This window comes from Rhinopithecus roxellana, chromosome 13, assembly GCF_007565055.1.
Source record: "Rhinopithecus roxellana isolate Shanxi Qingling chromosome 13, ASM756505v1, whole genome shotgun sequence".
NCBI lineage: Eukaryota > Metazoa > Chordata > Mammalia > Primates > Cercopithecidae > Rhinopithecus > Rhinopithecus roxellana.
The window spans coordinates 5,558,980-5,583,388 of NC_044561.1; the positions used below are offsets into that span (position 1 = coordinate 5,558,980).

The 24,409-nt window shown below is 42.9% G+C and overlaps 1 protein-coding gene across 3 annotated transcripts in view; it reads right to left on the minus strand.

Annotated features, from left to right (window-relative positions):
* Positions 1–24,409, minus strand: part of EFCAB6 (EF-hand calcium binding domain 6) — a 306,775-nt gene that overhangs the window by 84,818 nt on the left and 197,548 nt on the right. For all 3 annotated transcript variants that reach the window (XM_010370379.2, XM_010370306.2, XM_010370446.2), the window contains 3 exons: positions 22,101–22,333; positions 11,648–11,744; positions 3,171–3,289 (listed from right to left, as the gene is read on the minus strand). In XM_010370379.2, the coding sequence (XP_010368681.2) occupies positions 3,171–3,289; positions 11,648–11,744; positions 22,101–22,333 (449 nt within the window). The remainder of the gene's footprint in view (positions 1–3,170; positions 3,290–11,647; positions 11,745–22,100; positions 22,334–24,409) is intronic.

Consider the following 24,409-nt stretch of genomic DNA (forward strand, 5'->3'; position numbering starts at 1 on the left):
GGGAGGCTGAGGCAGGAGAATCGCTTGAACCTGGGAGGCAGAGGTTGCAGTGAGCTGAGATTGCGCCAGTGCACTCCAGTCGGGGCAACAGAGAGAGACTCCGTCTCAAGAGGTCAGGAGTTCAAGACCAGCCTGGCCAACATGGTGAAATCCTGTCCCTACTAAAAATACAGAAAAATTAGCTGGGGATGGTGGTGGGTGCCTATATTCCCAGCTACTCAGGAGGCTGAAGCAGGAGAATCTCTTGAACCTTGGAGGTGGAGGTTGCAATGAGCCAAGATCGCACCACTGCCCTCCAGCTGGACGACAGAGTAAGACTCTGTCAAAAAAAAAAAAAAAAAAATCTCAGTTTCACAAGACGAAAAGAGTAAAGAATTCTGGAGCTGGATGGTGGTGACGGCTGCACAACGTGATGAATGTATTGAATACCGCTGAGCTGTGTGCTTAAAATTGGTGAAGATGGTAAATTGTGCTGTGTGTATTTTGACACAGTAAAAAAGTGGAGAACAAAAACAACAGCAGTGAAGAAAATCTTGCATCAATAAAAACTCGATTTGATTTTGAAAATGTAGATATTACATGAAACACTTTCCAGGAAATAGTTCATCTAATGAAGTGAAACAAAAATGGCAGGTGCTATAATTTGCAAAGCGTGCTAGGAACTGCACGATTGACCTAAGGGAGAATGAAAAACACGGACACAGGAAGGGCCACCAGGTGAATGTGCATGCTGACCCAAAGGCAATTCCAGAGGGAAAAAGGGATTCACTGAAGGGAGGGAATAGAGGAATTACCAGCCCAAGAACTGGACTTTTCTATGGCCTCCAAACGTATTCTCTCTCTAGCAAACTAGATTCACCATCACTCTTCCACTTCCTCACAAATTAATCTTGTATGTGAAATAACTCAGCTTAAAAGCTCAGTTTATTAGTCCTCAATTTCTGAGCCTTCAGAGGTCCTAGCAGGGACACAGCACTTAATTACCAAGACTTTCTCTCCTTAAGAACATTTGAGTATCTTAGGCAATGAGCTCTGGATTATTCGTTTATCTTGGTCATTCTCAGCCCTGCAGAAGTGCAGAGTCAGTGTTTAAGCAGCGTTTGCTGGGTAAACAAATGAAGAGAGGGTGTGTTAAATTTACTGAGTGGTTACTGCACACCAGGCCCTGGGCTAGCACTTAATATGACTCCTTACCCAGGCCTCACAGTGGCCCTGGGTGACAGGGAACATTAGTGCTGCTTTGCAGATGATGAGGAGTGTACGGCACAGAGAAGCTAAGTAACTTGATGGAGGCCACACAGCAGGAGGTGGGCAGGAGTCACACCCATGCATCTGGCCGCAGTGCTGTTGCTCTTAACCACTTACCATCTGTGGCATGAGGTCAACTAAACAATAGCGGACAAAATTCTGACTGCAAACAGTTGTCAACACAGGGTGAAAATCTGTACATTTCATAATTATGTTCATAAGCGTATAAAGAAACTTTAGCCACAAGCCAACAGTGAGTGTCCACCTCCAGTGGAAACAGAAATAAGCTCTGTCCCACCCTCAGAAAAAGGCTCCGTCCACTCTCATTTCCCCCATGGGAACCCTTGTGGGGGACGTGCCTCCAATGCCTCTCATCCCCATGGCCAGCCCCCACTCAGGGGTTCCCCCCTGGTGAGACAGTGGTCTCCCAAGACCAGCACCTCCAGCCAGTCTCTCCCCTGAACTGTTTCCTGACTCATCTTCCTAAACCACAGCTCTGTTCACCCCACAACCACACTCAAACTCCATTGTTCCTCACTGCCTGGTCAATAACACCTGAAAGCAAGGACCTAGTAAGGGATTGGCCCTGCCCTTCCTTTCTGATCCTGGGAGCCCCATGCTACTTCTGATAGAACACCTGCCTCCTTGCAGACAGGTGGACTGCTGACCAAGAATGTCTCCTTCTCCATCCGGACCCATGACAGCTTCCAGCCCTCCCTGGCCCCATGCTCCTGCCTTACTGCCCAGGCCACTTGACTTGCTCTCTGCCCGGGGGTTTTGCACAGTTGTTGCTGTACCATAGTTACCTGTGTAAATGCATTCTGTGCCCTGACAGCTTCCCAAAGACAGGGACCATGTCGTCATCTTTGGATCATCCCAAAGGTCAACTGAGAGGGAGGGTTATGCATTTGCCTACTCTACAAAGATCTGCCTGTCACCCAGCTGAGACTACTAATGTAAGCTGCTCAAACAGAAATGGGCAGGGAGTCTAACTGGACCCTGTGTTGGAACTAATCTTTAAAAAGTAAGGATTTTGTAAGAACTTCCAGTTGCTTTTCTAAATTAGACACAAAACAACCCACCTAATTCTAAACTTGGCCAACATTTCAGCCTTCCACTTTGAACAGATGAAAAGCTGGGAAATGGTAATGAACTGTTTCATGATTTTGCCTCCTGAGTGGACACACGATGTTGGTATACCATCCTGGGGGAATGCAGGTGGCTACGGACATAAAATGAAGAAAGAGGTAATTTGAAGTTGGGTCTGGAACTTGGAAATAGATCACATTGTTAGTGGACTGTGAAACTTAGACATCTATCCAAGGAAGACCATAACTGGGGGCCCAATTCCAAAACAGCTAAATCGAAAATACATTTGACAAATGGAACCAACATCGGATATAATTTTCAGTTTAAGAGACTCTCGGGAAGCTACTCCAAGTTGCTAAAAGTTTGGTTTTTCTTCCCACAGATTACTTATCTATAAAACAGTTGTGCAACATTAATTTCCATCTATAGGTAATGGGGAGAAACTGCTTTTCCCTTTACCCATTGCATATCTGCTGAGTGAGGTGTATTAGAGTTAAGTCCTTGGAGAGTGACTTGTTTTGTTAAAACAGTAAAAGTTTGGGCTTGAGCTCCCAGGTCCTTGGAAATAGAAACCTCTCAAGTCTGGTATGGATGACGAGCATTTACCCTGGTTCTCCGTGTTGTTGAAGACCAAGGCAACCACCAAGGCTGCTTGCTATGAGCACCAAGGAGCAAGGAACAAGGAAAGACGTAGGAGATGAGACAGATGCAACCAAGAGAAAATACTCCCAGCCCCCAGTTACCCTGAAGTAGGAAAGGTTAGGCTGAATTTGCTGCAGCAAGCAATCCTAGTCCTTAAGAACAGAAACCAGCCAGTCTCATGTGCCACTTACCTTGCCCAAAGCTTTTCAAACTCTCTTGGTGTGAGGGGAATATCAAAACCGTACAGTGCGTTCTTTATGTCCCGGCGTCGAAGAATGCCATTGCCCTCGTTATCGGTTTCTAGAAAATTCTACAGCAGAAGACGGTATTTAGGAATATGTGAAATGTATGTACGACAGCAGAAAAGATGTTCAATAGTCAATATCTGGGACAATCCAAAGCATTTGTATCCCCGTCCACCTCCTTAATCACCTTTTAATCTAAGTTCCAGGTATCCTCATCATTCCTGGAAAGAAAGTGATAGAGCAAAATGGAAACGAGAATTAGGTGTTGGAAGCGGGTGGTTTCTGAGTTGCCTCAGGGGTTTGACCTGGATTCTTCTCCTGATCAACAACTTGGGTTCACAAATGATTAGAAATAAGGGCCAACCAGAGCCCAGGAAATGAGATGGAGCATCCTCATCTCAAGGATGGTTTGGTTTTAGCCCTCTGGCTGTAAGAGGGGAAATGAGGGACATTAGACTCCAGCTATTATGACAAGATTATATGGTACCATTTTTATGGCCCTGAGGGGTACAGAAGGTATTGTCAGGCACGTAAAAGGACAACAGACTTAAATAAGAGCTAACACATGTGGTTCTCAGCAATGTCTTCAGTTGTTTCCAAGTAATAGCTCATTTAATCTTCTTCATAACAACACGATGAGGTGGATATAATGGGTACATCTACAGAATTCTCTGCAAGCATGATACTTAATAGTGAAAGAAGAAAACATTCCCCTTAAGATCAGGAGCAAAGTGAGAATATCTCCATCACCTGCTATTCAACATTGTACTGCAGGATCTCAGCCCATTTATTTGGACAAGAAAAAGGATAAAAGGTATAATGATAGGACAGGAAGAAATACAACTATTATTATTCACTGACATGACTGTATACATAGGAATACAAAGAATCCACAAATAAATTATTATAAGAGGTGAATTTAGCAAGCAGTCTGGATTCTATATCAACAGGCAAAATCAATCACAGTTTTTATATATCAGACACGGAAAGTGAAATTTTAAAAGATAACATTTACAAAAGGCATCAAAAATCCAAAGGCCTAGGAATAAATCTGTGATATCTGAGAAATGCCTTTATACAGAAAAGCATAAAACTTTGCTGAAAGATATTGAAGAAGATCAAAATATATGGAGAGACACTATGTTCATGAATTAGAATACTCAGATATAATAGTAAAGGTGTCATTTTCTTTGTGGAACTTGACAAAGCGACTCAAAACTCTTGAAGAACAAGTGAGAGGGCGTTGCCTACCAATTAATTAAGATGTATCATTAAGTTATAGCGACGACCAAGATGTGATGTAGGTGCCAGCACAGACAAATTTATCAGTGGAACAGAATGAGGAGGTCAGCAGCACCCTCGGGCCATGATGTAGGCAGTGGTGATACTCAGATCGGCCAGGGGACAGGGGACTTCACAATGACCAGTGCTGGGAGAGCAGGACTTCCATATGGAGGAAATGAGATGGGGCCCCTGCCTCTCAACACTTGGGAAACATCCAGTCCAGATTTCAAGACCTGAATGTGAAAGTTGAAACTGTCAAGCTCCTATAAGAGAATGTGAGAGAATATCTTCATGACTCCAGGGTAGAATTCTTAAACAAGACCCACAGAGAGATGTTAGTAAATTTGACTACATTAAAAAGAACTTATATTTATCAAAAGACACCATATAAAAAAGGTAAGAACACAGAATACACACTGAGAGATGATAGTTGCACCACATGTCACTTACAAAAGAGCAGGATCCACAGAGCAGTGTACACTATGACCATAGTCACAGTTTCTGCTGACCGATGAGAAAAAGACAAACCAGCATGTAGACTTAAAGTCTCAAGCAAGCACTTCACAATCGAGGAAACCTGACTAATGAATGACTAAGTGAAGATACTCAATCTCACTAATAACTAACAAAATGCCAATCAAATCTGCAATGAGATACTATTACATATCCACTAGAGCAGAAAGAACTAGGAAGTCTGATGGTACCAAGTGCTACAGGGTTGAGCGGTTTTGACAAGGTCAAAGATATTTACTATCTGGGCCTTTACAGAAAAATGTGCTGGCTCCTGGTCTAAGATATTAGCAATATTCTTTTCCTTCACCTGAATGGTGGTTACATGGTGACTACTTTAAACTTATTTAAACTATACATATGCATTTTATATACTTCATAGTAGAGTCATAACTTGAAAAAAACAAAAACTATGCTTTAAAAGCAATTCAGTCTGTAGGATTTCAGAGTCCCTTTAAAAACACATAGCAGGTCTGGCATGTAAGAAACTTGGAAGTTACCACTCTGTCCCAACAACAAGTAAAAATCTGACCAAATTGGAAAATCAACCACTCTTCTTAAATCATAAGAGAAGTGAAGTTACAGGCCAAATCACTGTCCCCAAAACTGGACAGACAGACAGGTGAACACAGAGAATCATAACTTACTGAGACAGACACCCATAAGCAGAAAACTTTACAGGAACTTATGCCAGAAAGATAGAAGTGGAGGGAATAATTCCTAACTCATTCTATGAGACCAGTATTGCCCTAATACCAAAACCAGACAAAGATATTACAAGTAAAGAAAACTACACACCATTATCTCTCATGAGAGATAATGTCATTGATAGTTCAACAGGAATAGCATTGAATCTGTAAATTGCTTTGGACAGTATGGTCTCAAGCTGAGAGCAAAATTAGGAATGTAATCCCATTCACAATTGCCACAAAAAGAACAAAATACCTTGGAATATAGCTAATCATGGAAGTGAAAGTTCTCTACAATAAGAATTACAAAACACTGCTCAAAGAAGTGATGACACAAACAATGGAAAAACATTCCATGCTCATGGATTGGAGGAATCAATATCATTAAAATGACCATACTGTCCAAAGCAATTTACAGATTCAAGGCTATTCCTGTTGAACTACAAATAACATTCTTTATCTAGAAAAATCTATTTTAAAATTCATATGGGACTAGGTGTGGTGGCTCAGGCCTATAATCCCAGAACCTTGGGAGGCTGAGGCAGGCAGATCGCTTGAGCCCAGGAGTTCAAGACAAGTCTGGGCAACATGGCAAAACCCTGTCTCTACAAAAAATACAAAAAATTAGCTGAGTGTGGTGGCACATGTCTGTGGTCCCAACTGTTTGGGAGGCTAAGGTGGAAGGATGGCTTGAGCCTGGTAGGCAGAGGTTACAGTGAGCCAAGATCATGCCACTGCACTCCAGCCTGGGTGACAGAGTGAGACTCTGTCTCAAAATAAAATAAAATAAAATAAAACAAAATAAAATAAAATTCATATGGAACCAAAAAAGAGTCTAAACAGCCAAGGCAATCCTAAGCAAAATGAATAAAGCTGGAGGTATGAAGTTACCCAATTAAATTATACTACAGGACTACAGTAACCAAACAGTATGGTACTGGTACAAAAACAGACACATAGAACAGTGGAACAGAATAGAGAGCCCAGAAATAAGACTGCACACCTACAACCATCTGATCTTCAACAAAGCTGACAAAAACTAGTCATGGAGAAAGAACTCCCTATTCAATAAATGGTGCTGGGATAACTGGTTAGCCAAATGCAGAAGATTGAAACTGGGCCCCTTCCTTATAACAAATACCCCTTCCTTATAACAGAAAATAAACTCAAGATGGATAAAAGACTTAAATGTCAAATTCAAAACTATGAAAACCCTGAAAGACAACCTAAGCAATACCATTCTGGACATAGGAATCAACAAAGATTTCATGACGAACGCAAACTTGACAAATGGGATCTAATTAGATTTGACAGCTTCTGCACAGCAAAACTATCAATAAAGAGACAACCTACAGAATGTGAGGAAAATTTGCAAACTATGCATCTAACAAAGGTCTAACATCCAGCATCTATAAGGAACTCAAACAACCCCATTGAAAAGTGAGCAAAGGACATGCCAGATACTTTTCAAAAGAAGAAATACATGTGGCCAACAAGCACATGAGAAAAAGCTCATCAGTGGTCACTACAGAAATGCAAATCAAAAGCACAATGAGATACCATCTCATACCAGTCAGAATGGCTACCACTAAAAAGTCAGCGGGACGCGGTGGCTCACACCTGTGATCCCAGCACTTTGGGAGGCAGAGGCAGGTGGATCACCTGAGGTCAAGAGTTTGAGACCAGTCTGGCCAACATGGTGAAACCCTGTCTCTACTAGAAACACAAAAAAATTACCCGGGTGTGGTGGCATGCACCTGTAGTCCCAGCTACTCGGGAGGCTGAGGCATGAGGATCACTTGAACCCGGGCGGTGGAGGTTGCATTGAGCCTAGATCACACCACTGCACTCCAGCCTGGGTGACAGAGCGAGACTCCATCTCAATTTTTTTTAAAAAAGTAAAAGAATAACAGATGCTGGCAAAGTCGCAGAGAAAAGGGAACGCTTATACACTGTTGTATGTCACTGTTGGTGGCAGTGTAAATTAGTCCAACCATTGTGGAAAACAGTGTGGCGATTCCTCAAAGAGCTACCATTCAACCCTGCGATCCCATTACTGGGTATATACCCAAAGAAATATAAATCATTCTAAATATGTAAATATAAATATATTTATATAACATAAATATATTACTATCATATATAAATATTTTATATCATGTAATATATGTATATAACAAATATTTTATATCAATATCATATTTATGTAACTTAAATATATGATATTAATATATATTTATATAACAAATATATGATATATTTATTAGATTGATTAGATAACAAATATATGATATTAATATCATATATTTATATAGGACAAATATAAAGATACATGCACAGGTATGTTCACTGCAGTACTATTCATGATAGCAAAGACATGGAATCAACCTAAATGCCCATGAACGGTAGACTGGATAAAGAAACTGTGGAATGTATACATCATGGAATACTACAAAGTCATACAAAAGAATGAGATCATGTCCTTTGTGGGAACATGAATGGAGCTGGAGGCTAACACTCTTTGAAAACTAATGCAGGAACAGAAAACCAAATACCGCATGTTCTCACTTACAAGTGGGAGCTAAATGGCGAGAACACACTGACACAAAGAAGGGAACAACAGGCACTGAGACCTACGCTTGAGGGTGGAGGGGAAGAAGAGAGGGAAGATTTGGAAAGATAACTATTGGGTATTAAGTTTGGTACCTGGGTGACGAAATAATCTGTATGACAAACCCCCATGGCATGAATTTACTTATATAACAAATCTGCACACGTATCCCTGAACCTAAAATAAAAGTTAAAGAAAACTACAATACCATTTACATTAGCACCCTCCAAAATGAAATACTTAGGTATAAATCTAATAAAACATTAGCCAGGAATGGTGGTGTGCACCTGTTATCCCAGCTACTTGGGAGGCTGAGGTAGGAGGACCGCTTGAGGCCAGGAATTCCAAACCAGCCTGGTCTTATTTAAAAGAGCTCTTACATGCAACAGCTATATAATGAAAGCTACAAAACTCTGATGAGAAATGTTTTATGTTTGCAAAACCTAAAGAGAGATATTCCATGTTTATGGATAGGAAGGCTCAATAGCATCAAATATAGGTTCAATTCAATCCTAATCAAAATCCCAGCAAATTGTTTTGTAGAGATCTATAAACTTACTCTAGTTTATATGGAGATGCAAAAACTTAGAATAGCCAACACAATACTGCAAAAAAAAAAAAAAAAAAAAGAACAAACTTGGAGAACTGACACTACCTGATGTCAAGATTTACTATAAAGCTACAGTAATCATGACAGTGATACTGGTTAAAGAAAAGACAAGTAGAGCAGGGGAACACAATAGAGAGTCCAGAAACAGACCCACATAATCAACATATCCTTGACAAAGGGGCAAAAGCAATTCAACAGAGTGAAGACAGTCTTTTCAACAAATGGTGCAGGAACAATTGGACATCCACCTTCAAATAAGTGACTCTAGACACAGACATTATACCCTTCACAAAAATTAACTCAAATGGATTACAAACCTAATTATAAGATACAAAACTATAAAACTCTTGTAAGACAACATAGGAGAAGATTTAGAAGACCTTGAGTTTGGCAGTGACTTGTTAGATATAATCCATGAAAGAAAGAATTCATGAGCTGGGCTTCATTAAAATTAAAAATATCTGCTCTGCAAAAGACACTGTCATGAAAATGAAAGACAAGCCACAGACTGGGAGAAAATATGCACAAAAGCTATATCTGATAAAGGACTCTTAAAACCCAACAACAAGAAGAAAAGAAACAGTCCAATTAAAAAATGGGCCCAAAACTTAACAGATACATCACTAAAGTATATACGGAAAGATGGCAAATAAGCATATGAAAAGATGCTCCATATCATATATCATCAGAAACATGCAAATTAAACAGCAATGAGATACCACTACACCCCTATTAGAATGGCCAAAATCTAGAACACTGACAACACTAAATGATAGTGAGGATGTGGAGGAACAGGAACTCTCATTCCACGGCTTGACTGCAGAAACCAAGGCCTTGCCAACCCACCTGTCACTCACTCTCCAACAGTGTTTATCATTATTTTTTTCACAGCACTGATCTGCTTTGTTGCTCATTGACTGTCACCTCCACTGGTGTGTGATCTCCATGAGATGGGATCAGACTGACCGTGGTTACCACTACATCCCAGTGCATTACTGGTGCACAATATGTGCTGAAAAAATCCAAGCAGGGAAGGATGAAGCTGGAAAGGGCCCTGGAATTGGCCCTCAGGAGTCCCTGGGGTCCACAGAGAGCAGCAGCAGCAGATGAGGGCCAGGAGGCTGGTCTGACCATCCTGAGAGGGCAGACTTCAGGAGGGGAGGAGAAAGAGACCAGGAGAAGATTGGCAACTGGGAGTGTGGAGGAGGGAAGAGAGTCTAGGGTCAGCTGAGAGACAAGGCTGGCTGGAGAGCAAAGGGTCTCATCTCTTTTTAAGTCAGACCCAAGTGAGAGGAAGGTTAAAGAGAAGTTGGTAGAGAAGGTGTGGAGGATGATGCCAAATAGTGCACTCTGCTTTCTTCTCAGCTGGTGTTCACTGGGTCAGGTGCAGTTTCTAGTGCAGACCCTGTCCTGAACCCCTGAACTTGGAGGGCCGTTCTGAAAGTGGGCCACACAGAGCTCCAGTCTGTGTGATTGGTTGGCGTGGGCCAGCGCAGACAGTTCACTCCATAGAGGGCACAATATAGACAGTCGACTCTATGGAGCCCATGGCACAGACAGTCCACTCTGAGCAGGACAGGAGGCTGGGTAGAGACAGTCCCAAGAGGTCAGCAGCACTTCAAAGACAAACCTTCATTTTGGGCACAGGCCAAGAAAGAGCAAACACAGAAAGAAAATGACCAAATGAAACGAAGTGGAGATATTTTTCAAAATAATGTGAAAATATTTCCATAATGCAGTTTAAAAAATACTTATTAGAGGGAAGCTATTGTCTTCTTGTTGCATTATAAAGTGGTGATCTCACAGCCTAGATTTCAGGACAAACTCGGTTTTGCACGTGCAGTTCTATTATCCTGTAGGTCTGGCTGTCATTGGCCCTGTTGGATTAGACAGTCCCATCTCAATACCATAATCACAGTTTATATGATTACACATGGAGGGTATCTGCCTTATACATGTGCTTCTATAATTTTGGCAAGACAGGAAGAAACAGCTCTTTAAAATTTATATTTATATTGTATAAAATTAAGTACAACAGCATCTTATATTTTTCATGTATTAGTTTGGTAAAAGAAATTGTGGTTTTTCCGTTAAAGTAATGGCCAAAACCGTGATGACTTTTGCACCAACCGAATATATTTTTAACTCATATCAAGCCTGAAGTAATGCCAGGAATTTCTGTTCATGTAACTCCAACAACTCCTTCTTTTTTTTTTTTTTTTTTTTTTGAGACGGAGTCTCGCTCTGCTGCCCAGGCTGGAGTGCTGTGGCCGGATCTCAGCTCACTGCAAGCTCCGCCTCCCAGGTTCACGCCATTCTCCTGCCTCAGCCTCCCGAGTAGCTGGGACTACAGGCGCCCGCCACCTCGCCCGGCTAATTTTTTGTATTTTTTTAGTAGAGATGGGGTTTCACCGTGTTACCCAGGATGGTCTCGATCTCCTGACCTCGTGATCCGCCCGTCTCGGCCTCCCAAAGTGCTGGGATTACAGGCTTGAGCCACCGCGCCCGGCCAATTCCTTATCTTTCTAAACCTCACTTGACCTTGAATGTGAGAATTTAGTTTGAAAAAATCTTTTAAGAATAGCAGGAGTCCCCACACTGGGTATACAGAGTTGTTTTCCCATCTTAGCAGCTGGAGCTGAACAGCTTCATCATCCCAATGATCTTGAAACATTGAAATAGATTTTCTTTCCTTTTAAGGAAATAATCATTTTCTTACCTTAGACAAGTCTGACCATCTGTTTTTTGCTTTGGTAACAAGATACTGATGAGCCTGTTCACAAGCTAGTTCTGAATCCGCGACCTTCTGTTTTGGTCTTAAAAGAAAAAAAAAATAATAAATAACTGTGTTTAAATTTAATGGGTTCATTAATCTCCCAAGGGGTTTCCCTATCCCCTGTTTGTTTCAAGGATACCATTAAAGTCTGTTATTTCACATCTGGTTTAACTTAATTCTTAAAATACAGTCTTACTTCTCCAGCTGCATGTCAGGGAAGTCTTCTTAAATTGTGTAAGTCCTTGTTTATTTTCAGATAAATGCTATTCAACTTTTTTTTTTTCAGCACACAAAACAAACAGGGCTCATTTATTCTCAGAAGGGGGAAAACACAATATAACATTAAGTGTCTTGGGAGGAAAACAGCTAAAAACTTTTATTTCTGAATTTGCAAGTTGGAGAGATAATGGAGACTCCAGGAAATGGTTGAGAAACACTGAGGGAACTTCTCAGCTCATTTTCCAAGGTGAGGCTTGTAGGATTTAAAGATAGGGCTGGGCGTGCTGGCTCACGCCTGTAATCCCAGCACTTTGGGAGGTCAAAGCGGGTGGATGACTTGAGGTCAGGAGTTCGAGATCAGCCTGGCCAACATGGTGAAACCCCGCCTCTACTAAAAATACAAAAATGAGCTGGACATGGTAGAAACATGCCTGTAATCCCAGCTACTCGGGAGGCTGAGGCAAGAGCATTGCTTGAACCTGGGAAGTGGAGTTGGCAGTGAGCTGAGATCGTGCCATTGCACTGCAGTCTGGTGGAAAGTGCGAGACTCCATCTCAAAAATAAAAATAAATAAAAAGGATCAAAATTCTGTCATATTTACTCACAGGATGGACACTTAAAAAAAGACCCTGTGCTCCCAGGTCCCTGCTAGGCCACAGTAAAGCACAATAAAGGCTGAGGCTGGAGGGGCTGGGATGCCCTGGATCTTTCCACGCACTAGAACAAATTAGGAATGGAGGAAAATGTGTAAAGCCCGTGTGCACACCCACCCTGGCGCCCGGCTAGTGTAAACTGCAGTCACTGTGATTTTCCTTCTCCATCTGACTCCCCCTGCCCTTGACAGCGCTGTCTCTCCCCCCTCTCTTCTCAGAGGTCATCTCTTCCGATGTCCCCAACTACAGCCTTGACGCTGCTTGCCTATGAGTCTGCACCACCGGTGCCACACCCTCACCTGCTTTTCTGTGCCATCTTTCTCCAACTGCCTACCGGACTTTGCAGAATCATGGAATTTCGAGGGTGGAGAGGGATCCAAACTCAACCAGCCAATCCCCTCTCACTACTTGACCACGTAAGGCTTTGGAAGATTGATGGAATTATGTTGCAGTTTTACAATTTTTGCTTAAAAGGACTGTAAGTCCTAATGATGTCTATTGCCCTGCCTTCACGTTTAGACTCCTCCTAAATCCCAGCTGCACCAGAGGACTCACCTGAACCTCCCCAAAGTGCTGTCAGAGAGCCCGTGAGGGGCATGTGCTATCTCAGCAAAGTCAGTGGATCCCAGTTGATGTCACTGTCGAAATGCATATCCAAACAGCCCTAGGCCCCCTGCTTTCCACACCCTGATTTCTTTTCCAGGTTATAAGGCTTGATTATTTCCTTACTTATCCATGAGCAAACCAACGAATCCTACTGCTTTTCCATCCATTTTCCCCTTTCTCATTTTACATACTTGTCCCTCTCGAGAGATCAGGAGGTTTTCCGGTGGTTACTTAATTCCTCTTCTATTGCCCAGCTTGTTAAATCTTGACAGTCAGTCAGATCTAGCCTTCCTTCCTATCAGCCAGCTCCTCAGTCACAGATTCATAGGAACAGTCGCTATGTGCTGCTCTAGGCCCTGTAGACACAATGACTAGCAATGCGGACAGAGTCCACATTCCCAAGGAGCTTACACTGTGATGCAGAAACTTACAACAAACACACAAGAAAAATAAGTGACTTGGCTGGGCGCGGTGGCTCATGCCTGTAATCCCAGCACTTTGAGAGCCCGAGGTGGGCAGATCACGAGGTCAGGAGTTCGAGACCAGACTGGCCAACATGGTGAAACCCCATCTCTACTAAAAATACAAAAATTAACTGGGCATGGTAGTGCACGCCTATAATCCCAGCTACTTGGGAGGTTGAGACAGAAGAATCAGTGGAATCTGGGAGGCGAAGTTTGCAGTGAGCTGAGATCATGCCACTGCACTCCAGTCTGGGTGACAGAGTGAGACTCCATCTCAAAAAAGAGAGAGAGAGAGAGAGACAGAGAGAAAAGAGAAGAGAAGAGAAAAGAAAAGAAAAGAAGAAAAAAAAGAAAGAGACTCAGATAACTTCAGATACTGCATGGGACCCAGAATGATGGGGCGGGGGCGACTTTGTCAGGAAGACCAGGGAGCGGCCCTTTGACAGCTGCGTGAAGACCTCAGGGAACACACTCCAGGCAGTACCAGGGTCTTGGGAGGTACTTCCGGTCCCAGTTAGGATGGAGTAAGCACACTTCACCCTTTCTCTCCTTCTTACGACAACCCAACATCCTACACAGAATACAAAACGCAACTATCTGAGGACACTAAAAGGTAAATAGTAGGAGGCTGATGGAAAGAGAAATAAAAACTCGAAGAATGACAAAGTTATGAGTTTCATGGGGCTTTCCTCCCATGTTCCCAGCTTAAGAATCAAGAACAGTCCTAATTCTGGAACTGTGCAGCAGATGTGAACAGAAAAAGGTCCAAAAGAAAGGCTGACTTTCTGACCAAAGAGCTAGGACAGGATGGAGGGCCTCTTCAGGAGACAGTGGCAGGAATTCCCATTTTTGTCTCTGTTTACTCTCCCAGCCCAATTATGAGACTGCACTTTTGTAGTGGTGCCCATGATAGCAGTGGCCAAAATGTTAAAATTCTCTCTAACTAGAAAAAATGAGAAAAAGGGTCCCTGTGATTCAAGGAATGTTGGGAAATCCATGTTAATTTTCTCTCTCTCTCTCTTTTTTTTTCTCTCACTAGGACCCTGATGGTGACCCTCATTATGAGACATGCATAGCAACACAGATAGGCTAAAACCTAAGATTTTCTAGCCAGAAGACGCAGAAAAGTAGCCCTTGGAGGCTACAGAGTGTGGTGGAGATCATAGAGAAGAGAGAGCTAGAGGAAGGGACATCTGTGCAGGAAGTTCCAGGTTGACCTCTGATGTGTGCAGGTATGGAACTGACCCCAAGCAGCATAGCAACAGGCTTTGAGAACACGATTACTGTGTAGTTAAGACTGACTTCCGGGTAGTGCACACGTGGGTTTCCCTGAAGAGTGCTGCGATGACTTTAAAACAAAATTGACATTAAAACCACAGAAGGCATGTTAGGACTTGCAGTCTAAAACTAACTGGGCTGATTGCCTGCTAAAATAATGACCAAAAAAAAATCAACACATGACAGAGGATTTTAACAGAACCAGAGTGTCATAACAAAACAGTTAAAATATGTAGGATACAGTCCAAAGTGATATAAAAAACCAGAAAAATCTCAATAATGCTCAAGGTAAAAGACAGAAGACACCAACCCCAAGATGAACTAGACGTTGAAATTATCAGGTTATAAAGCAGCTATTATATTCGTGGAGTAAGAGCAAACATACTTGAAAGAAAGAAGAAGGAAAAAGGAAATAACCAAAAGACAGTCACTGAAATGACATTCACCGGATTGGCTCAGCGGCAGAATGGAATGACAGAGGAGTCAGCAAACTTGAAAACTCATGAATAGAAATCTCTCAAACTGAACAAAAGAGAAAATAAAAATAACATAGTCTTAGAGATACAAAACCTGTGATACAAAACCAAAAGGTCTAAGCTTCATGTCGCTGAGGTACCAAAAGGAGAAGAAAAAGATGGGTACAGAAAAAGTATTTTTAAAAATAATAGCTGAAAACACCACAAATTTGGCATAAAACATAAATTTACAGATTTAAGAAGCTCAGTAAATCCAAAAAGAGATAAAACAAAACAAAACAAAAAAAATGAACAAACAAAAACCACCAAAAAACCCACGGTCAAACAAATCAAATCATAAATTATACTCAATTGTCTGAAAAACTAAAGATAAAAAAAAAATATCTAAAGTAGCGTGAATGGCCTGGTACGGTGGCTCATGCCTGTGATCCAAGCACTTTGGGAGCCTGAGATGGGAGGACTGCTTGAACTCAGGAGTTTGAGACCAGCATGGGCAACATGGCAAGACCCTGTCTCTAGAAAACATACAAAATGTAGGCATGATGGTGCTCACCTGTGACTGCAGCTACTTGGGAGGCTGAGGTGGATCACTTCAACCTGGGAGGTCAAGGTTGCAGTGAGCTGTGATCACACCGCTGCACTCCAGTCTGGGTGACAGAGTGAGAGACCTAGTTAAAAAAAAGAGAAGAAAAGAAAAGAAAAGAAAAGAAGCCTGGGAAAAATGGCATATTAAATATGAGAAAATGGAATATTTGCATACTTCTTGCCACAGGTTATGGAGGCCATAAGACCATGGAACAACGTTTTTAAAGTGCTGGAACAAAAGAATTGTCAACCCCAAACTCTATATCCAGCAAAAATATCTTTCAAGAATAAAGAGTAAATAAAGATATTATAAATTGAACAAAACTAAGACAATTTGTCTCCAGCAGACCTGCTCTAAAAGATGTCATATAGGAAGTTTTTCAGGGGAAGAAGAATGATAGCTGAGAGAAACTTAGAACTTCAGAAAGAGAAGAATAGCAATAGAAGTGGTAAATACCTAGGAGATTATAATACACATTCTTTTCTCAGAGTTTAAAATACATGAAGCATAAATTAATAGTACTAGAAAAAAATAGACAAACGCAAAAGTATTGCTGGAGACCTCAACACTCCTCTCTTAGTAACTGACAGAATAAGCAGACAGAAAATAATCAAGAATGTAGAAGACCCAAACAACACTAATAACCAACTTGATCTGACATTTACAGAACACTCCACCCAACAGCACCAGAATACACATTATTTTCAAGTATACACAGAATAGTTACCAAGACAGACCATATCCAGGGTCATAAAACAAACCTTAACTAATTAAAAAGAATTAATATCACACAAGATATGTTCTCTGACCACAACAGAATTAAACTGTAATCAATAACAGAATAATACTTAAACACTATGCAATTTTTTTTTTTTTTTTTTTTTTTTTTTTTTGAGACAGAGTCTCACTCTGTCACCCAGGCTGGAGTGCAGTGGTGCAACCTCAGCTCACTGCAACCTCCACCTCCCAGGTTCAAGCAGTTCTACTGTCTCAGCCTCCTGAGTAGCTGAAATTATAGGCACCCACCACCACGCCTGGCTGGCTTATTTATTTATTTATTGTCTCTTTAGTAGAGACGGGGTTTTGCCATGCTGACTAGACTGGTCTTGAACTCCTGATCATTAGGGATCTGCCCACCTCAGCCTCCCAAAGTGCTGGGATTACAGACATGAGCCATCACACCTGGCCTGAACACTATGCAAATATTTTGAAATTAAACAACACACTTCTAAACAATCCATGGATCCAAGAGGAAGTCTTAAGGGAAATTAGAAAATAATTTGAAATGAATAGAAATAAAAACTACAACATATCCAAATTTGTGAAATGCAGCTACATCAGTGCCTACAGGGAAATACATTACATTAATGGCTTATATGAGAGAAAAAAGGACTCAAAAACTATGGGTTTCCAATTTAAGAAATATAAAAGAGAAACTGAATCCAACACAAGCAGAAAGAAGGAAATAATAAAGACCAAAAATCAATAAAATTGAAATCAGAAAAATAGAGAAAAATCAATAAAACAAAAGCTAGTTCTTTTTTTTTTTTTTTTTTTTGAGGCGGAGTCTCGCTCTGTCGCCCGGACTGGAGTGCAGTGGCCAGATCTCAGCTCACTGCAAGCTCCGCCTCCCGAGTTTACGCCATTCTCCTGCCTCAGCCTCCCGAGTAGCTGGGACTACAGGCGCCCGCCACTTCGCCCGGCTAGTTTTTTTTGTATTTTTAGTAGAGACGGGGTTTCACCGTGTTAGCCAGGATGGTCTCGATCTCCTGACCTCGTGATCCGCTAGTTCTTTTAAAAGATCTATGAAAGTGAGAAGACTTAGCTGAGCTGAAGAAGAAGAAAGGAGAAAAGAGATCAACTATGAAAGTCATAAATGAAATAAGGTATCTCACTAAATACTTCACAGATACTTAAAAAATAATAAAAGAACATTGTGAACCATATTAATTCCATGAATTTGACAACTCTGATGACCAACATCTTGAAAGATGCAAATTAGCAAAACTCACTTGAGACGAAATAGAAACTCTGAATAATCCAATAACTATTAAATTAACTGGATTTATAGTTACAAACTTTTAACCAGTGAAGTCAACAAAGGACATTCCAGGACTTGATGACTTCACTGGTTAATTCAATCAAATATCTAAGAAAGAATAACAATTCTACACAATACAGAAAATGGAAGAGAAAGGAATATTCCCAAGTCATTTTATGAGGTTAACAGTGCCATGTTACCAAAATCAGAATTGGTATTCATGACTTTTATTATTCTTAGATGTCTTCCAAAATAAATCACTTATTTAATTTATTATTATTATTTTTTAAATAAAGTAAAGCTCATTTTGGCCAGGTGCAGTCACTCATGCCTGCAATTCCAGCACTCTGGGAGGCCAAGGCAGGTAGACCACCTGAGGTCAGGAGTTTGAGACCAGCCTGGCCAACATGGTGAAACCCCATCTCTACTAAAAATACAAAAAATTAGCCAGGCGTGGTGGTGTGCACCTGTAGTTCCAGCTACTCGGGAGGCTGAGGCAGGAGAATCGCTTGAACCTAGGAGGTGGAGGTTGCAGTAAGCCGAGATGGCACCATTGCACTCCAGCCTGGGTGGCAAAAGCAAAACTCTGTCTCAAAACAAACAAACAATTCATTCTATTTTGCAATTATCATCTGAATCCATTAAACCCTCTTATATATCTATGACAAGTTATGTGGTCTTAGTGATGCTGCTTTTAATCTTACTATATCTAACCTAAATAATATACTATATTATCCTAAATATTTCATTATTACTCTTCAACTGTTCCCAGCTTTGCTAAAAAGAGAGAGAGAGAGAGAGAGAACAACAAAACCAAAATGATAGAATCACCTGTTGAAATGAACCACCACTAGGACATCACCCTTCAGTGTTCTTGCTGCAGTGCCCAAAGTTCTATAGTATTTCTCAAGAGTGTATAAAAGACAATGACACCATGCTTGGGGTGTTGTATTAGATTTCACTGAATGCAGCTGGAAATTCAGAATTCTTTCTTTATGCCCAAATGGCTAAGGGAAGAAAATCTGAGATAGGAAGAGATTTCACAATTATGAGATGATTCAGAAGAGAAAGGCATATAGAGACAGAACAGTACTCTAGATTCCAAAGATGATGGTGACATTGATCACATCAGCCAAAGCGCTTGATGACTGAATGATATATTTCTAAGGATAAAAAAGGAAATTTGGTATTTTCATTCAGTTAGTCATCCAACACGAAGGAGCTGATCATGCGGTATTTGGCGATGGACTATCTAATTTTGCTAAAAGGACACATGAGAATTTTCTTTCATCTTTTAGGATGTTTGTGCATCAAAATGTACTCCATGCAGACTGTAAGTGGATAAATGGTCAAGGCAAGCGTGTTTTAAATAAGGACTGGAAGGGAATCGAGGAAGTAGAAAAAAAAGGAATAAGTCATTGGACCAATCATTCTACTTGGTATTTATATATCTTAAAATGAAAATGTTTTGCAGTTATGAAGCTAACAAGATAGTGTCCTCTTTTCAGCAAGGTTATGAACTCTCAACGTTTTCCAAAGTGTTGTGTTTTTATGATGTGGGTGGAAAGTGAAGACCCAGAGAGCAGAGGGGCCCAACCAAGAGGGCAGGAAGGCTTCTAGAAAGGGGTGGTATCCAGGTCTGCGTGGTGGTGGAGGTGGAATAGGGCAGGCTTTCCAGGCAGAGGAGGTAGCCCCTCCCAACAAGCTCCTGGGCTCAAATCCCTGCCCCACTGCTCATCATCTGTGTCCTTGTGGACGCGTCTTCACCTGTTCTCTGAGCCCCCACTCCTTCATCTGGGAAGCCAGCTAGGAATGCCTTCTTTCAGGGCTGCTGGGGTATTAAAGGACATGTCTTCAGGAAACACAGGACAGGGCCTGGCCGGGGTGGGCTTAGCTTTCTGAAGCAGTGCCTTGGTTTGGGTCCACCGGACCCCGGGGACCAAGCCAGGTCTCACGGGGCTGCAGCCTCTCCTCCTTTGTGTCCACACTCCACTCTGGGGCACAGAAGGATCTTTCTAAAGCACAGTGTGACTCCCTCACTCCATAGCATACGGCCTCCCCTGCCTACCGATAGAAGGTGATGTCCTTCACAGCCCACCCTCCTGCCCTCCTGGCCTCCTCCCCAACCAGGCCCACCACGCAGGTGGATCCCACACATGCATCCTCTCCCCATTTCCCGAATGTGCTCAACACCCCCGCCTGCCTCTGTGATCTCGCAAATGTTCTTCCCTGGCCTGGAATGACCCTTCCTCTAGCCTGCACCTGGCAAACTCTTACTTAAACTTCAAGATCCAGCTCCAATGTCCCTCCTTTTCCTGAGCAATTTGTAGGTGCCTCCCGCTCCTGTGGCACTTAGTCATCCTCTATTTTGTACCTGTCTTATATTTGACCCTGAGCCCCTCCAAAGGAGCATCTGGGTCTTATTCATTGTTGTACTATCTAGTTCTGTGACAATGTCTAGCATATACTAGGCCCTTAGTAAATATTTGATGAATGAGTATATACATATAAATAATAAGGTTGAGTCATCTGAATGAGAAAACTGCACTTTGTGGTTGAAATTTTCCATGTTCATTCTGCAGAGAATGGAAAATGAACTTTCTCCAGAGAATTTTTCGGGAAGAATTGTGTTTGTTTGTTTAAATGTGAGGCAATGAAATCTCATATTAAAGCTCCTGAGAATCTGAGCCATTGGAAGCAGGTGTCCAACTTACGTGTTAGATGATCTTTTGCTATCATCATTTTCTTTCTTGCTTGCTTTTTTATTTTTTTTAGCGTAGACAAAATAAAACCTATGAATTCAGGGGGAAGAATCGGCATGCAAGATCAGAGGGCCTTCTGCAGCCTAGCCAAGTGTCACAACAGTGTGGCACAGTGACTGTGGCTTCCAGGGGCTCCAGTCTCAAGGAGCTGCCCTTGCCTAGGTAGAAGCAATACCTGTCTAGAACCTCTGGGGACTGTGAGTGCCTCAAGGGCAAAACAGCATAGTGTCACTATGATGCTGTATCATCACATCAGAAGACACACCTCAGTACTAGCATAGCACACAGCATTTCACAATTACTCGTGTAATAATAATTGGTCAAGGAGGAGCTGGCTAGCTACTTCATTCATGCATGTCGGCTCTCAGCAGATCTCAGCAGGGAGCCAATGGGGACAGGCGATCCCCTGCTGCCACTGTTGGATGGGGTTGGATGGTAGCCCCATTGTGCCTTCAAGGAGTGTACTTGCTCCCTGGGAGACAACACTGAGTTGGAGCTCAGCTGGACACTGAGATTCTCCTGGCTGGGAGTGAGGCCATATAGGCTGGGCAGGGGACTAGGGGGCAGCACTGCCCAGGGAGGGTCTGGAGGAGGTTCTTGCGTCCCCTGAGGCAGTTGGCACAGATAGCTTCTCAGCGCCCGTCAATTATTACGAGACGGTCTGTGTTCCCCAAATTCACACCCATCACCTAGATTAACATCTGGAGGTGAAGAGGAGGTAGGAGGCATCAGTTCCCGAAGAAGGTTACTGTGTTCACTTGACAAAGATTTATCTGCGCGGAGTTCGTGCACAGCCCTCCGCCTGCCCCTGCAGAGGACGGGCCCAGCCTTGGACAGAGGACAGGCTGTGCTCACAGGTCTCCCAAGCATCAATTTTAAAGGACTGAGCAAAAAGCATATATTTTTGAACCCAGATTAATACATAGAAAAATAAGTATATGTATGTGTGTATATATATGTGTGTGTATACATATTTTTCATATACATATGAATATAAGTATATGCACATATATGTATATATTTATATAAGTATGTCACACACACATATGTAAGTATAGGCATATGAAAAAAGACTGAAATGATACCCAGCAAAATATAAAATGATGCTCACAGGTGGTAAGACCTGGGCTATATTTTCTGGTTGTTCTACACTGAATGCATATTCCTTGTATGACTTTTTCTGAACCAAGAAAAAGAAAAAAATAATCACTCCATTCTTGGCATCCCTTTGCGGACACCATGGAAATACCGGACGTCACAGTGGCACGGGCCGGCATATATCAAAGACACGGAACCGTGCTGCCTTCTTACCTAATGAGTCTTTGAGGTGCTTCATCTGTTTTCAGTGATCTCTTCTCACACAAATTTTGAAATTCCCGAAAATTTAAAGTGACACTAAGTCTCAAGCCAAGAAGGCCAAGGAAGCGCTCAAATTCGTCATCTTTGAGATTAAACAGTAGGTGCAGGAGCAATCTGTGAAGGTCATGCATGTTGATTATGCCATCCCTGTCAGTGTCTATTTTAAAGAAGGCAGAGTAGGGGTCCTAAAAACAAAACACACAAGTCAAAGCCCTTCTCCATGAGCCCCGGACGGCAACACATGCATACCTCCACGTGTACAGCCTCATCTCCACACAGGGAGGGGCAGCTTGGCTGGGCCCTGACTATTGCTTTTAGAGACTCGGCTGTTCCAGGAATATCCTCGCCATGCTTTGCTTTTCCCAAGAAATTATAAAGCTCTCCAGTTACCCAGGGGATATAAACGATCCTCTCTGAATGCTAAGAGTTCAGGGAAAGGAACAGACTGCTTTTCTTTTCCTTCCACACTCTTGGTTTGTGGAGCTTATACTTCTAGTCCAGGAAGGAAGGGAAGGAGAAAGTGCTGGAGGTTTCTGGTGTGTATGAACATCCTGCTCGCAATGTTTTATATCACTTTCATCATGTTTGGCTGCTTCTGTCTACAGGCAAACAAATACCGCACTGAATCTCGGGCAAGGAGCCACCTGAAGGCCAGGCCTCTGTTTTGATGACCGTGATAGAGATCAGCCACGTCTGGGATCCACAAGCCTGCCACATCCAAAGGACTTCCGCTCAGCCCATCGCGCTGGTTGGAGGGCACAGGGATTCCTATTTTGCAGATGAGGAAACAGAGGCTCAGGGTTCCCAGGGAACCCGTGACTAGAGCCCCTGCTGCATGATAGAGCATGCACTCTGCAGGCAGGTGGCTCAGTTGCAAACCTCAGCTCTGCCACTTACTAGCAACGCGACCGTGGGTGAGATAGTTAACCTTGCGGTGCTTCTGTTTTCTCGTCTGTAAAATGGGGACTATGATAGTCCCTGCTTCCTTGGGATGTTTGTGAGGAGTGAATTTGCTAATGATGTAAAGCACTTAGAATGAGACTGGCTTTCTTGGCACTCTAAAATGCTGTTCGTTGCGTTTGCCATTTGCCTAAGATCATAGAGCAAGTGCAAAGCTCTGCCTGGGGCCGATGCCTGTTTCCTGCATGCACCTGCTTCCCGGGTCTCAGGCCTGAAAAGTTGCTGATGTGGCCCCAACCCACCTCGTTCCATCGGCACCTGACGCAGCCCCTCACCTGGGAGTTACCTGGCTGTTCTGGCGGCATTGCTCTTGTCCCCTCTTATTACAGCATTCTCCCACAGAGGTTACTTAGGATATCAGGCAAGACCTGCTGTGACCCCAAGTGTCTCATGCAAACGTGTAGGGATTTTGTGGAAAGCTCTCTCTGTATTCACTCATGTATTCATTCACCAAAAATTATTCAGCACCTAGTATGTGCAATTGCCATGCTGAATACTGTGGAAATCAATTTAAAAGATGCCGCCCCTGCCTCTGGGAGACAATACAGTGTGGCAGGGAGGCTGATGTCTAACTCTGCCCGAGGGGGCCTCCCGGGGTGCAGGCCCATCTGTTTCTTGATGATTCCCTCTACACTGCCAGCCCCAAGACCCCCCACCCACAGCCTCACATCTCCAGTCGTTTGGGGGCATTTTCTCTGGGATGTCAAACTGAACATGGCCCAAATCAAACTCCTGACATCCACCCCCTGTGCCCACCCTGCTTCTCCCAAGTCTTCCCGTCCCAGTAAGTGGAGCCCTTTCTTCCCAGTTGCTCAGACACAAACCTGGGAGCCCTTCTGAGCCCTGGCTTCCTCTCACCCCCACATCCAGTCTGCCCACACATCCCGCTGGCTCTCCCTTCAGAGTGCATTAGCACTGGACCCTTTCTCCCAGGCCCACCGCCTCGGCCCCCACCCAAGGCTGCTGGATTCCTGCAGGAACCTTGCGACGGCTCCCAGCTGCCATCATCAGCTCCGTGGCCTCTGCTCTGTGCAATCATCCCCAAGCAATCCCTTACAGCCGACATCACGCATGAGGCACCTCTGCTCAACCCCCTTGACTCTCCATCTCACTCAGAGTCTAAGGCCAAGGCCTGGCTGTGGTCCACAAACCCGTCTACACCCCCATCCCACCCATCCCCTTGCTGTTCTTTGAACAGGCCAAGCCTGCTTCAGGGTGTTTCAGGGAGCCCTCTCCAGTGTCCACAGGGCTCTGGCTCCTTCATGACTCTGTCCTGAGTGTCCCCTCTTCAGAGAGGCACT